The sequence below is a fragment of the Triturus cristatus genome, chromosome 8 (assembly GCF_964204655.1).
Source record: "Triturus cristatus chromosome 8, aTriCri1.1, whole genome shotgun sequence".
Taxonomy (NCBI): Eukaryota; Metazoa; Chordata; class Amphibia; order Caudata; family Salamandridae; genus Triturus; species Triturus cristatus.
In genome coordinates this window covers 867,588,181-867,603,044 of record NC_140591.1, presented here as the reverse complement: position 1 = coordinate 867,603,044, position 14,864 = coordinate 867,588,181, and the positions used below count along the sequence as shown (strand labels likewise).

The 14,864-nt window shown below is 44.1% G+C and overlaps 1 protein-coding gene across 1 annotated transcript in view; it reads right to left on the bottom strand.

Annotated features, from left to right (window-relative positions):
• Positions 1 to 14,864, bottom strand: part of IMPG2 (interphotoreceptor matrix proteoglycan 2) — a 771,041-nt gene that overhangs the window by 221,848 nt on the left and 534,329 nt on the right. Inside the window, exons 14-15 of the mRNA XM_085622398.1 lie at positions 10,865 to 10,929; positions 5,114 to 5,453 (exon numbers count right to left, since the gene is read on the bottom strand). Of these exons, the coding sequence (XP_085478524.1) occupies positions 5,114 to 5,453; positions 10,865 to 10,929 (405 nt within the window). The remainder of the gene's footprint in view (positions 1 to 5,113; positions 5,454 to 10,864; positions 10,930 to 14,864) is intronic.

The following is a 14,864-nucleotide window of genomic DNA, read 5'->3' as shown; positions in this document are numbered from 1 at the left end:
AAAGGAGGGATGGGCAGAATCAAGATACCAAGCAAAAACCAAAGGAAATGATGGACGGAGTGTTGAACATTGCAAGCACTCACCCCCAGTCAACTGATCTGGGTTTAATCCATCATTGTTCTTTAGCCCACTCTGCCACCCCAGTTCAGACATGGCCATATGCAAATCAGTCTGACCCTGTGCCTCATGGGAACAGTCCAGCCCGAACTGCCAAGCCATGTCTTCCCTGGACCGGAAACAAGCTTCCTAGAACCGGTTTCTGGCATTTCAGCCGTCTGCAGCCAGGCTTGCTTGAATCCAGTGGCAAAGTGAGCAAGGGACTCATGTCTGAGCATACCCTGCCAACTTATGGCGAACAAAGCAAAAACCAAAGGAAATGATGGACCCTGTCATGGCTGGGGTCAGTTGATCGAAGTTCAAAAGGCCACCTGTACTATTGCTTACAACAAGTACATGGGCGAACTGGATAAGAACGACCAGGTTCTTCAGCCATACAACACGAGTCGTAAAACTCACCTTGGTATTTAAAGCTGTTCACCCAACAGATCCAGATGTTAATATACAATGTGTATGTTGTTTATCTTGACACCACCACCGGAAGAACCATGTCTTTCCTTGACTTTCAGTTTACCATCTATGATAGTCTTACTGCTACAAAAGCAGCAGCCTCCACTACATATGCTATAGAGGACATGGCAAGGCTGCAGGATTGACACTTTTCCGACCACATTCCTGCAGCAGCTGGAAAACCTCAAACATGTCAACGTTGCATTGTCGTTTCTAAGCAAGGAAAGGCAGGAGACTTGTTGTTATTGTCCCCAGTGCCCATTTCAGCCAGCCCTATGTTTACCTACTTGCTTTATGTTGTACCATACAAAAGTGAAGTATTGGGAAATTGACTGATGTGAAGCTGCTGCTGTAACATATACCTTTCAATGGCTGAGCATTTATACATACCTTACATGGGCCACTACTTCCCTAGGCAAGTAGCTGTACAAATAGTTTTGCTCTACTTGAGGGAATCATGGTCTTGCTAATGGCCTGCTTGGCACCTTTATCTGCCGACAGAACATGGTAGGTGTTCTGTTTGCCATATAACAAATGTATTACAGTCACCACACTGCACATATGGGGGTTGGTACATAAGCCACATTGTCATGGAGTACCCTGTGTGGCAAAAATATCAACTCTTTAGTAGTTTTTGAAATGCTCTTCATGGAACCGAGGCAGTCGTCCCCAGCATATTTTTTTCTGAGTTTCAAAGGTAGATATGCTCACTCAGTTCGAGGAATGTAGGCCTTTAAAGGCAGTCTTTGACCCTCCCAACTTGCAACCACAAACTGGAAGGAGTTGAATTCAGCACAGGGAGTGCGCTAAAGGAGCATGAAAGACATGTTTTCTTGAGCTTCAGGTAATTAGTAACCAAAGGCATTAGTAAAGGTTCCCCTGGCAACTATACAGGATTAGTCAGGAATTTGAAATGGACAGGGACATTAACAGGTAGGTAAAGTATAGGCTAAATGTGCTTTCTGTGATGAAAACTTCTGGAATCCAGAGCAATCCGCAAAATTCCTACCACCTAGTTTTAACCCGCCTGTGATGATAAAAAACTCTGTGAGACTTGTGTGGCACAGCCATGTGCCCACACCAGGAACAGCTCAAACCAAGGATATCACATAGATAGAAAGCAGATAGTCAAGGTAGTAGAGATACACAAGTTCTCACTTCATCTTCACCAAAGGACTCAACCTCAACGACAATGCACACACCCTGATACTCAGTCCCTCACTCAACTAAGTAGGGACTCCAAATCATAGATACTGCAGCAGCCAGCCTCCCTCTCAACCTCCAACCAAGCACACATCCTGCACCTCAAAGAACTTCACTGGTTACACATCCACAACTTTCGTTAAACTCCTGACACACACATAAAAATCCTTACACAACACTGGCTCAGCATACTTCAAAACCGCCTCAGAATTCAAGAACCTTCCAGGCACCTTTGCTCAGCTGGACTTGTACTCATACACATTCCATGCATAAGCAGCACCAAAAGGCTAGAATGACCTGCCTCTACGCATCTGTGCCGCATCTAAAATTATTGCACAATGCTGAAGACTTGGCTCTTCAACGAGGTGAGTCCATGTGTGTTTTTAATCAAAGTTTGAGGGTTTGAAAAGGATTCTGGGTAAAATTACCAGGTGAGTTACATGCAAATTACACACCTCTGGACTCCCCTGGTTGTCTAGTTTTCACAAATGTGCAGATGTGTGTGGTTGCGCTAGGTGCCAGCTAAGTTAGGGACCAAAATCCACAACTATCCACATTGCAAAAAAGTCAGTTTTCAGTGTAAAAATGTGATGCGTTCACGTCGCATTGTGGGCCCTTCCTGTCATGGGCAATAGGCCTGTTCACACAAGTGACATAGCATTTTTATCAGGAGACTTCCTGGAATGCTGGGACGTAGGAAATGTGTGGCTCCCCATGGTTTCCAGAAGCTTTCCTCACAGAAATATGAGGAAAATGTGTATTGTTAAACAAAGTTTGAGGTTTGCAAGGGTTTCTGGGTAAGCAAATCTGGGCAGATCCACCCAGGTCACCTCACATTGATTTCCCTAGGTCTAAAAAATGTGCAGGTTTGCTAGGCTTCCCTAGTTACCAGCTGAGCTAGGCCCAAAATCCACAGCTACCCACATTGCAAAAAAAGGTCAGTTTTTAAAGGAAAAATGCGATGTGACAATGCTGCATTTTGGGCCCTTTCCTGTTGGGAACACTAGGCCTAACCACATAAATGAGGTACCATTTTTATCTGGAGACTTGTGGCAAATGCTGGGTGGTAGGGCATTTGCAGCTTCCCACAGATTATAGTTTTCCTCACAGAAATGTAGGAAAATGTGTGTTTTTAGCCAGAATTCGAGGTTTGCAAATATTAATTTGCAGAGTTTTATTTGCAGAGTTTTATATAGCGCTGACTAGACCCGGAGGTATCAGAGCGCATTACGTGAGGATTAGCGAGTTACAAAATTACATCAGTTACAGGAGCCTAGTTTCACATATGAAAAAACAGTATAGCACAGAATACAATTTACACACATCCTATGGGGAATAGAAGGTAGAGGGGGAAAAGTAAAAAAGGGGTGGCAAGAAGATCGGGCCAGGTAGAACCGGCAAAGGGGAAAGTACTTCAGGGGAGCCAAAACGTCAATGTAAAAGTCAAACAAACCGGCTAGGAGATCAGCAATCATAACATCCGGTGTCGCGGTGACTGAGCAATATGTGAGGGGTGTATGAGACCCAAGGGGGGGTCAACTCGGGGTAAAGGTCAGTCAGGCGACATGGGGTGTAGTCCAGCGGCATGTGAAGCGGATTGAAGCAGCCAAGATGGAGGACCCAGGTCACGAGCACCGATGGCATTAACACAAACCGGCGGGATGTGCAAAAAATCTTATGAGTAAGAAAACCTGGTGAGAGCCACACAAGTCATCCCAGAATTTTCCTTGGCTAGGTGTCTAGTTTAAAATGTTTAGATTTGCTAGGTTTCCTTAGGTGCCGACGAAAGTAGGGGACAAAATCCACAGCTACCGACCGTGCTAAGAAAGGGTCCTTTTTCAGTGGACAAATGTGATGTTTCCATGTTGCATTTTGGCCCGTTTACTGTCACAGGCACTAGGCCTACCCACACAAGTGATGTACCATTTTCATTGGGAAACTTTGGAGAATGCTGGGTGGTAGTACAGTTGTTGCTCTTCACAGAATCCGGAAGTTTTTAGTCACAGAAATGTGAGGAAGATGTGTGACTTTAGTCAAAGTTTGAGGTTTGATAAGGCTTCTGGGGAGGAAAAGCAGGAGAGAGACACACGTCACCCCTCCTTGAATTGTGCAGGTGTGCTAGGTTTCCCTAGGTGCCCACTGAGCTAGGGCCCAAAATCTACAGCTACCTACATTGCAAAAAAGGGTCAGTTTTCTGTGGTAAAATGGGATGTGACCCTTGAGGTTCTGAGCGGACTCTAAACTGAATTACATAATCTGCTGGGAGGTGTCAAGGTGCGGTTATAAAAGTTATGAGACACTGTGTAAAGGGTGTGGTTGTATGCTGATGAATAAAGACGTCTGTTACAGAGCTCCATGTGTGGCATGTTGATTTGCATGCTCCCAGGCTGGGGAAGACGCTACACTGGTGACCAAAGTGGATTCTACTTTATCTAAGCCTGCTGAGGTCTAGTTATTTTAATCCAATGGAACAAGTGCAGACTGCACTTAGCCACTTAAATGTGCAGCACTGAAAACTTCTGTAAAGCTAGTTCTTGCTACTATGTTGAGAGGTATGTTGTTGATGTTGTATTGCGTATTTTTATTATGTTCTTGAGTACTTAGGTGATTAGTGGCTTAGGCATTGATCAGCACCTTGGCATTTAATTAAGAAGGTTTTTATGCCTAGTCCTAATTGGCTTGTGTTTATTGGCTTTTTAATAACTTATTTGGAGATGACCATACAAGAGTGTATTCTGACCTTCCTTTAAGTCTTCTGATAGAGTTAAGAGATTTATATATGGATCTAGAAAAGTCATACTGAGACACTCTGTTGGTTTGTAAGTGATAATCAGTAAAAGGCATTAGGAAACCCGTGATAGATGACTATATGACATATGTGAGCTTTGTTAGAAATGTATTTTATAGCTTCTCTCTGATGTGCTGTGTTGGATGATCCATTGACCCGTGGTAACAGCAAATAACGACAATTACAATTTAGAATTTTTGTGATATTTTTCATACTCGAGTTTTGTCTATTAAACTACATTGGACTAAATATTTATGTCTTAACTAACACTTCATGCTTTTGCTCTTTGTGCCAACCTATGCTGGCTCACATCTGCTGCTGTGTTTAGTAAACCACTCAGCTGACTTAAAGTACCCAAAATAAAATAAAATCAGATTGAATAAAGAAGGCCAAGGCATTCCTCACAGAAATAAATTTTCTTTGTGTGTCAGATTGTTTGAGCCTTTTTGGAGCCCATGTATTGCTCACATCAAGGCTGTGGCATTTCTTATCCATAGCCTAACTATCAAATTACCTACAATATCTCATAAGTTTGAAAAAAATAGAAACACTTACCATTTTCAAAAGAGGTAGGACCAGGAAGCCATTTTTCAGCGTCAACAGAAGAATCTGTATGTATTTTTCCTGGGGTGGCCAAAGAAGGAATGGTGCTTTCTTCAAGAATAGAGACTCCAGGAGCCAAGGTGAAATCCACCTCTGAATTCAAAGAATATTCAGGCTCTGGACTTGGGTCATTGTTTTCAGCAAACGGCCTTTCTGATATGATTTCATTTTCCAAGTGGCCAGCAGATGGCTGATATTCTGGAGCTACAGTGATTTCAGTTATGTCTTCTAGCAGGATGTTGCTTATTGGTGGTTCAGAGGTTGGGAGCCACTCAGCTTGAAGGGCATTGTTCTGAAACATAAACACAAAATAATATTATACTCTCTTTTGAGAAGAGAGGTCTGGGAAGCTATTACCAACATGAGAATCAACCAGATGACTAACCCACCTCCCCCTGATCCCACTGTGTGGCAAATGCCATTGACACTTCCAAACCATGTACATTAATGGAAAAGAAGGACTGTGGTGAGGGACATATCTCATATGCTCTTTCTTTCTATCTTTGAAGGAGGACAGACTTAAAGGGAGGATTAACTATCCTGCTCCCAGGGTGGGAATGCAACCATCAGAAGCCTGCAATCTTATGCAGTCTATTTCTTATATTCAAAGGGCAATGAATAACACATTTCCACCTAAAGATTAAGGGATCATTTCAGTACATTAGTGTTGCTTATATTAACTATGGTGTGTGGTCAGTATATTCAGGAGTATATGACAGTAATCTATTTTAGTTTATGACATTTTTCGGAAAAGAAATCTTCTCTCATGCAAGCAGGGCCGGCATTAATGCTGATGGCGCCTGGTGCGACAATCTTTGTCGGTGTCCTCCAGTGATTTCCTTCTTCAGAGATGTCCTCACTAGCACCCTCCAATGATGCCCTTCATCTCTCCATAGCCCTTCTCTCACATGTATTTAAGTTTTTTTCATAGCATTACTCATACCAATGTAGGGTATCAGAGCACTTTACATCATACACATATTTTACAGGGATAATGAATCATGTGTATGCAAATCAATGTATAGGAAATGTTACATAAGACAATAAGGACTAAAACCTGAAGGAGTCACTTGTGATCCGTACTGGTAGGCATTACATTTTTAAGAGTGCTTGGTCATGAGAAGCTTATACTCAAGATTTAAAATGTAACAGAGTGGTTTAGGTTGGTTTTATTAATAAGAATGTATTGCTACCAAGCACACTTTTCTTAGCAACCTTAGGAATATGTGACGGGTGAAAAACGGACGTTTCTAACCTATGTCTTGCAGTTTGCATGCAACTCACTGATACCAGTTCATAGCTTACTGTGCTACATGAGAATTGTTATTTATGAGGTGCAGGTTACAAAAGGATCTCTGTGACAAAAGCAATAACCCACTGAGCTAGCTACATAAAATACAATTCAGTGATCTGTATGGTACACAGGTTTTGCTGCAGGCACATTAGCCCTCTGTGCTACTTTATGGTGAGACAAAACTGTGACTATGCAAACCTCCATCACTCTCAGGCTAGTATATTAATTACTAGAGTTACTTTGATGTTTTTTTATTGCCTGGAAATTGCTGGGAGCATAACAAACTCTGTAGCAGGGGCTTTTAATGCCATGAGGCATTTCGAAATACAGCACCCCCCAAGCCTGGCCCTCAGTGCAGTGGCACCGCTGTTCGCACCGCCCTAAAGCCGGCCCTGCATGCAAGCCGGGTAAGCAATTGGGAACATATAATTAATCAATCAGTATTGTGAGAGAGAATCCTTCTGAGAGATGTTGTGCATGAAATACTGCCAGGGTGTCTTAGCTGGTCCAGTGACTGGGACGGTGGAAGGAACTCTAAGTCTAGGTTAATTTTATGCAGAGGCCTAAGCATGTGTTTGCGGTCAGGAAAGTTTGAAGAATACTGTCCTTTGATCAACTCTGACAGGATCCTCTCCACATGGCCTGTTGCACAAGTTGAGAGGTGAACCTCAGGTAAAGTAGTTATCAGGGTAGACTCCAGAATGCCACTACCTGGGTGATCTATGGCATGAGGGTAAGGACAGACATACTCACTTGGATATATGCAAGAAAATGAGAACAATAACTTGTTTTTGAATAGCGTTTGGCACCCTACATCTACCATTTACAGGTACAGCAAGTAACGTGTTACTATTACCCACTGTAACTTTGCTCAGTTTATTGGGCCATTGATGAATAAATGGATGAGTCAGCCTTGCTGATGTGTAGTTTAGGGGCTATGTCTGCCTTGCACATTTAACTCACAGAGCAATCTTGCTGCTATAAAGTATCATAATAGTCAGAAGTGACATAACAGGAATTGAAAACACACCAGAAGATAAAAGTTATATGTGCTATAAATCCCAAAAAACGTCTGTGGGGGAGGATTGCAAAATATTTTTTCTACTAAGGTAAAAGTTACTTTTAAATGTCACAAAAAAAAGCCAAACCAATTGACTTTGTCAACACTTTTCCTCTATTAACACATTTTTGGACTGGATTTAAAATTGATTACATTATATTTCTCTAGAACATTTTGAGAGAAAATATATTTTCTGAAATGGTGTAATGGTTGGGTTCAAGGCTACCCTTTAGTTAAATTCTACGTTTTGATACAGTGGCCTCACATTTTGGAACTGAAAGGTTTCAGCTCCTAATAACAACCCTTTCTTATCACAGTTCTCGATAAATAAACTGATGATACTTGGTTTTGGGAATCAAGCTGGTAAGCTATTCAGGATAGAGGTCACTGTCTACATGTGAGCTGTGATTCAACTCCCACATTGCCATAACAGGAATACCCACTAAGGTAAACAGGTTTCTTTGAGGGCAACATAAGCACCAAGTAATCTCAAATCTGGTGCCAGTTGAACTGGTGAAATAGTTTACCTTTGTATGTTTTGTGGCAGAAGAAAATTAGTGTTGCAATCCAGAGGCAGAGTAGGACTAAGGCACTAGGATGTCGGAGTGGGCTTTTTCCTAGTGGGATCGTTCAATATCACAGGCCATTTTACATAACGCGTACAAAGGAAGTGCTAATTTAAGACATTGTCTCTACAACAGTTTCGGGGTGGTAGATGTCTTGACAATAGCTAAAGAAATTACAGAGCACAGCAGAAAGCAACACAATTGTACAACAGAAAGAAAAATAACAATACCACAAAAAAAAATAACAAGGCACAACACAACAAATAGTCACGGAAGATATCAAAACAACCACAGTGCAAAACAAGACAATGCAAAAAAGGACAGCAACAAACAAAACATATCATCAGAAAAATAAAAATGCAACAGACCACATGCGCTCAAATATACCTGTCACAAAGATTACCAGCTTCACAATTCTACTTTCATAATATGATGCAAGGCATTTGCACGAAGCACTGCCTTAACTAGCAAGGACATATAATAGCACCAGTCAGGATTGTTTTGTGAGATGTCCCCATATATTCCTGTGATGTTTTCCAAATAGCAAGGCCAGTCATACAGTGTTGAATTTGGTCAAATTTCAAATATTTTTAGAGAACTTCAGATTTCTTCACACCTAATAGCCTGTTGGTGACTACAGCCACAAGAAAGATTTTAATAGGCAGTGGAGACATTTTCACTTCTCAATGCAGCCTTAAAATCTGACACTTTTGTAACTGGATCAGGGGCGCCTAGTACTGTTACAGTTAATTGACCAGGTAGAAATGTATTTAAAAAGAACTTAGGGCCAGATTCACTAACAGCTTGTATTGCCTTTGCATCATGCAAGGTGACACAAGGCAATGCAAGCCTTTCAATGGGATTTACTAAGCCACGCAACTGCACCTTGTGTAGTTTAGTAAATGCAGAGTAATGCAAAGCAGCTCATATCACTGGCTTGCATTACTCTGCGTTAGGAAACAGTTCCATGGATGGATCAGGGCTTTTTTATGCATCCACCCATTGATTTTGATGCAATGCCAGATTTACTAAGGTCAGTAAACCTGGGATTGCGCCAAAATTATACGTCTTCCCAGGAGAGGGGTAACGAGGAGAAATATCTTTGACGAGGAGAAATATCTTTATTTCTCCTTGTTATTTTCTCTTTCCATGTGTGCTGCATTCTGCACACACTCAGGGGCCAATTACGATGCGGTAGGAGCCATTCCTATCGCATCGTAATCTGCTGGTCGGATTCCTTTCCGACCAACCCGTTTGGATGGTGTCAGTCGGAAAGGAATCCGACGGGTCATTCCAACTGCCATCCGACAGGCTCAGAGAGCCCATCCAACAGTCGGAATGTCTTCAGTAATCCCAAGGGTGGCTCTTTCCGCCCAAGGGATTACAATGTTGGATTCCGACAGCATTTCTGTGCTGGCCTTTCCAACACAGAAAAGCTGTCGGAAGTCGACTTTTGGGGCACCCAGCAGGGCCCCCATGGGTGTACGGCCTCCGTTTGGTGACCGAGTGGGCACCTATGATGCCCCCCTGTTGATCCCTACACCTTGTGGTGCCTGCCACGGGAAACCGGGATGAACTACACCTCTTCGTTTTACAATGACAGCATGCATTCCGGTCGGAATGCAAGCTTCCATTGTAAAGAATAGGAATGCGACCAAACACTGTTCAGTTGCATTCTAATTGATTGTTCGGTACCGCGGACAGGAGGACGGGCGGCCCCAAGACCAAAACATGGTCCTAATATCGTATTAAGGCCCTTAGAAAGAGTAAAATGCCTCCAAGGATTGCTTTAGTGCAGGAAGGTGTCCCTTCCTTCCCGAAAACAATCCTACCTGTAATGTAGGCAGCTTTGCACCATGGCGCAATGATGCCTGAGTTGGCGCTAGGTAGCACACAATGCACCAGCGTAGGGAGAGAGCAGAAATCCGTCATATCTTAGCAGATATGGCGCATTTCTGCTCTCTCCCTGTCACACAACGCAGCACAGCCCAGCAAGTTGTCTTGTTAAGGGAAATCTTAGTAAATCTGACCCTTAGTGTCAGCCTTGTAGGTTGATACTTGCTGAGTCACTTTCACTGTAGTATATGCTGCTGTGAAGACAGAGATAAGCACATTTTAGTGGAATGCATAGGCTTCGAGTCACTTTACCATGTCAAATGTCGAAAGCCGATGCCAAAAATCCAGAGGACCAGAAGCAACACATCAGGGGTATAAGTCAAGCAGAGGCCATGCCTACATTTTATATCAAACTGAAGACGCCAGTGTTGTTGATGACATTGTAAGACTGACAGAACTGTGCTGTGTTGGTTGATATGGGCATAATGATTGATCTATCTGATTTGAGTTATTCCAAACCTTTTATACTCATTCATTCACATCACAACAGACCTTTGCTATTAATGGTAGTTAGGTCTAAACCCTCCGAGCAACCACTGCCACGTGAGCTGGTAATTCAATGTTTATTCATAACGTCATGCTGCAGTTCCCCACATTTCTAGGAACCACTAATTATGCCAATAGCATGTGAATAATATGTTGAATGTTAACTGCGCCTTAAGCTTCAGACAAGTCATTAAGTACCTGTTTTGCCTTTTTCCAAAAAGTATAATTGACAATATTCATTGGGCCATCAATTCAAGACAGTTGCACATGAGATCAGCTTTGTTGATGATTTTGAGCCCGACAGAAGAGAAATATTACTTTACACATGGATGGCCTACTGCTGATCATGTAGTCAGGCCGCCCTGACGTGTATGCGGTAAAACTTTACAGAAAGTACTCACGATATCAGTTGGTAAAACTCCGGGAAGTGTTGGTGCTTTCAGTTCCAATGGCTGCACTTCTTTCACTAGAGAGACACGGAGAGGTAATTTGTGGTGAGATTAACTACTGAGGGGCTGAATTTGACATGTAGATTGACAGTACATAGTCTACAAAGTAATGATCACTATCTAGGCAGAAACACCAAACCCAAGTTGTCCAGACCACATATTAGGCCAGGAACGTCTGTAGGGTTTTAAAACATATGTGGTGAACCCCGTTTCCGCGTGCTTGCTGTTTGCAAAGAAGGAACTGTTCAATGATACTGGTGACCCATGGGTTTCTCCTCGTGCTGTGGGAACAGTACTTTGATGAAGAGGAGATCAACCACATAGGCCAGTTTCTCCTACAATTTATGGTGGATGATCCACATCAGCCTAACTCTAAACAATCCCCTCTGTTTCATTCTTTGGTACAATCCACACATTTTTCCATCACTTCAAACTAACGGTGGTGTGCCTGCCAGCCACAAACCTAAAGCAGGCTACCCCAAGCAAACTCTGCGCCCAGTCAGAGAGACTCGAGTATTGGGGACACACCTGTGCAAGTTCAAATGACATTCCTTAGGAATGCCTTCTAGTTGCTGCATCCCCTTAAAGCAGAGTTGAGGAAATTCAGAGAAAGGCTGAAAAAAAACGAAGAGGAAGAGGACTTTTGGTCTTCGTCATATCCTACAAAATGGCTCCCCTTCATGACTTTGCGTACCCTTCTTGCCCCCACCCTCCGCAGAGCTTAGAAACTGCACCTCTGCTTTAATGCGCGCTATGTATAAAAAAATAACAAGAAATAAAATGAATGTAAACAACATCCTTGTATTTTTTATATAATTAAAAAGTTATATGTTTTAAGTCTATGTGTGGTTGAAACTTGGATGGATCAAGAGGGCGCATAGAGCTGTGCAGTCAAATAAGACTAAAAAAGTAGTTAATTACATTTATCTCCTAGTTCCTTAAAATTCAGTGATATTCGCCTTACATTAATCAGGTTAAATCGTTTCACAAACAAGCTGCGGCAGCCTATATATATCTGTTGATATGCAGGTAACAGGGCTGAATGTCTTGATTAACTCAGCCTTTCTTTTTTGCAAGGTCAAAGAAATGAACACCACTTTTATTGGGCAATGATAAATGTACGTATCCTAAGTACTATGATATGTATTACAATAATAACAGAACTGTAATACCACTTTGATAACGGAGAAGTACTCTGGGTGGTTTAGACATCAGCATTCCAGAGAGTTTGTTAATTGAAATTGCTTCCTCTTAAGATAAATGTGTGTTTTCTCATTATGATCCTATTTACATAATAGTGTGTATGTTTTTCAAGGCCCCTAGAGAATCTCATGTTACATTGAGTCTGCCTTGTAAGTGTTTTGCGGTAAGGCTTTTCAAATTGATTTTCGGCTTCAACCGTTATATAAAAACATACAGATTTTTATTGTATTATATTATATTGTATTGTATTGTTTTTTCGCTTCAGACCCTTGACAAGGTGTCAAGGTGTCCAAGCGCATTAGAGAATGGGTAGCATGCTACACTACAGTAAGGGCTTGGCTGGAAGGCTGTTGGATTGCATTGCAGCCTATGGGGAAACCTTTTGGTGTCTTAAGTGATGACCTGAATGGTTCTCTATCCCTGTGCTTAAGAGAGTATTAGGGAGAAGATGAATGATAGACAAAATGCATGAACTTTATATTAGTTTAGTTGTATGTCTAGTTGGAAGGGTGTGGGTTATGAGTGTGGTCTATGGGGGAAGTGTTTTGGCATGTAACCAAAACAGATTAATGTACTTGTGTGATAATATGGCTGTTCTTTAGCCTGGAGTGGACTGAAGTAGAAGTGCAGTGCAAGACAGTTGTCCAAGTGTTCATGTCTACCATCCAGAAATGGTAATAAGTTTTGGTTCTTGAGTGGTAATGGTCCCAAATCATCTGATTTTCATACATTTCTGAATTCTTGTTGGTGTAATTCGGCATCATGTTTTTGGCAAAGCCAGGGGCGGCTCCTTCATGTGGGCGGAGAAGCGTCGCCCCACTGCTTTCTTACAGTGCGAGAAGCAGAAACATAAAATGGTATTATAATACCATTTTACGTTTCTGCTTCTCGCACTGCGAGAAAACAGAAGGGTTTGGTTGGGGGTGGGCGGTCCTGCTCTAGGGCAGGGGAGGAGTGGCTTGCCCTGACTGGCCCCAGGGCCGAACAAACCAGTCATACGCACTCTGCCTTTTCTCCGTGTAGGCTGCATGCAGCCTACATGGAGAAATGGCCTCCCCATAGATGCCTGTGTGGTCGGCGTCCCAGCCAATCACAATGCTGCCATTGCAGCATTGTGATTGGCTTAGGGGAGGGAGGCTGCCTGTGGCTGCTTCCTATTTCATAGAGGACGACACAGACCGACGACGCGGGACCGGGCCGGCGAAGGTAAGTTAACTTTTACTTTTTTAATTTAAAAAAAATTAAACCTCCCCCTGCAGGACCCCCTCCCGGCGCCCCCCGGCGCCCCCCCCCCCCCACCTGCGAGTAATACCGGCCGGGACTAGACAAAGCCAGTTCCACCCAGAATTCCAAGTGATTAAGAGTTTGTTGGGGCACGGCTTGGGGCATCAAGATGGCGGTCACACTCAGAGTGCTCCAGACCCCTTCATCTTCCGCCACCATCAGCTGTGGTTCCTGGCTGTATCTGCACAGGCTTGGTCTCCATTTGCTCTAGGCAGTCATCTGGGCTGTAGCAGGGCAACTCTAGAGACCGAGACTCTGACGATACGAACCACAACTGAAGATAGGCACAACATGGCAGCCTAGACCCCGGCTTCCTCAGTTAGCATGATAGTCTTGGGTGGCACTGAGGTCCTGTAGCAGCACCCGAATGAGGGGCGACGTCCTGTGAGGGGACTGCACACAGCCAGCGGAGGAACCGTGGCTGTGACCAGCCCCACGGGGCCTGTATCCGTGGTGAGGATCGCCTGGCCGGACCCTCCCCCTTAACCTGAATTCCACAGAAAGGGGCCTCCCGTCCACCTGTGAAGTCCGGAGCTGAGCCCTTGAGAACCCCTGATCCCTTCTGCTGTGGATATGGCAGTGCGGTGTGAAGCAACCACAGCTGACTTTGGGGCCGGGTCTACGCAGAGGCCTTGAGGTGTTGCCGGGCACCTCCACTGAACATTGTGCCCCCGCACTAGTGGCGAGTAACTTCAGGTGAGGTGCACGGGGGCTGTCCGATGGAGGGTGAGGCTCGACCTGTCCCATTGGGGGGGTGGTGCTGGGGGTGCCCCAGCCTCTGTGTGCTCCTGGCGGGAAGGCGCGCTGCACACCTCCTGCTGTACAGGGTGGCGAGGCCTGGCAGCCTGTAGGCCTGTCTGGTGGCTCCCCTTTCTCCCTATTGGCCAGATTTGGGAGCAGCCCTTGAGGGCCTGATACTTATTTGAATTGCCCATCTGATGTCATCTTGGGGCCTGACTCTCCCCATTGGTGATGGGGCCTACCCATCTGCCACACAAACAAGTAGGGGTACAAGTTGAAGCCAGGTTGCTGCTGGGGTTATGACACCTACTGGGGTGACAAGCGAATACATGGAGATCTATTACTGGAGGCAGAGCCTACATGAGAGTTCTTGATGTCCTTGTGGCCCTCCCCTGGCTTTTTGGAACTATTGTTGTGTGGGTCCTCCTCCCACAGGGTGGCCCTGATCCCTTCCCCACTCTCAGCTGCGGAGGTGGTGAGCCATGGCTTCTCCATCCTGCCTGGGCTACCGCTGACTGCAATATGACAGTTGATGTGTCTGTGTGGTACACTGTGCCTTTTTGAGCCTACCTTTTGCGGCTAAGCTGGGGCGAAGAGCTGCCTTATTTGTCATACCTACACCTTCGATTTGACCTGCTCTTGCATTCCCCTCTGTTGCCTCCCATCCGTGGACGCCCAGGACTGATTCTGTGCTTGGACTCCCCCCTCCCCCTGTGCTGCTGAG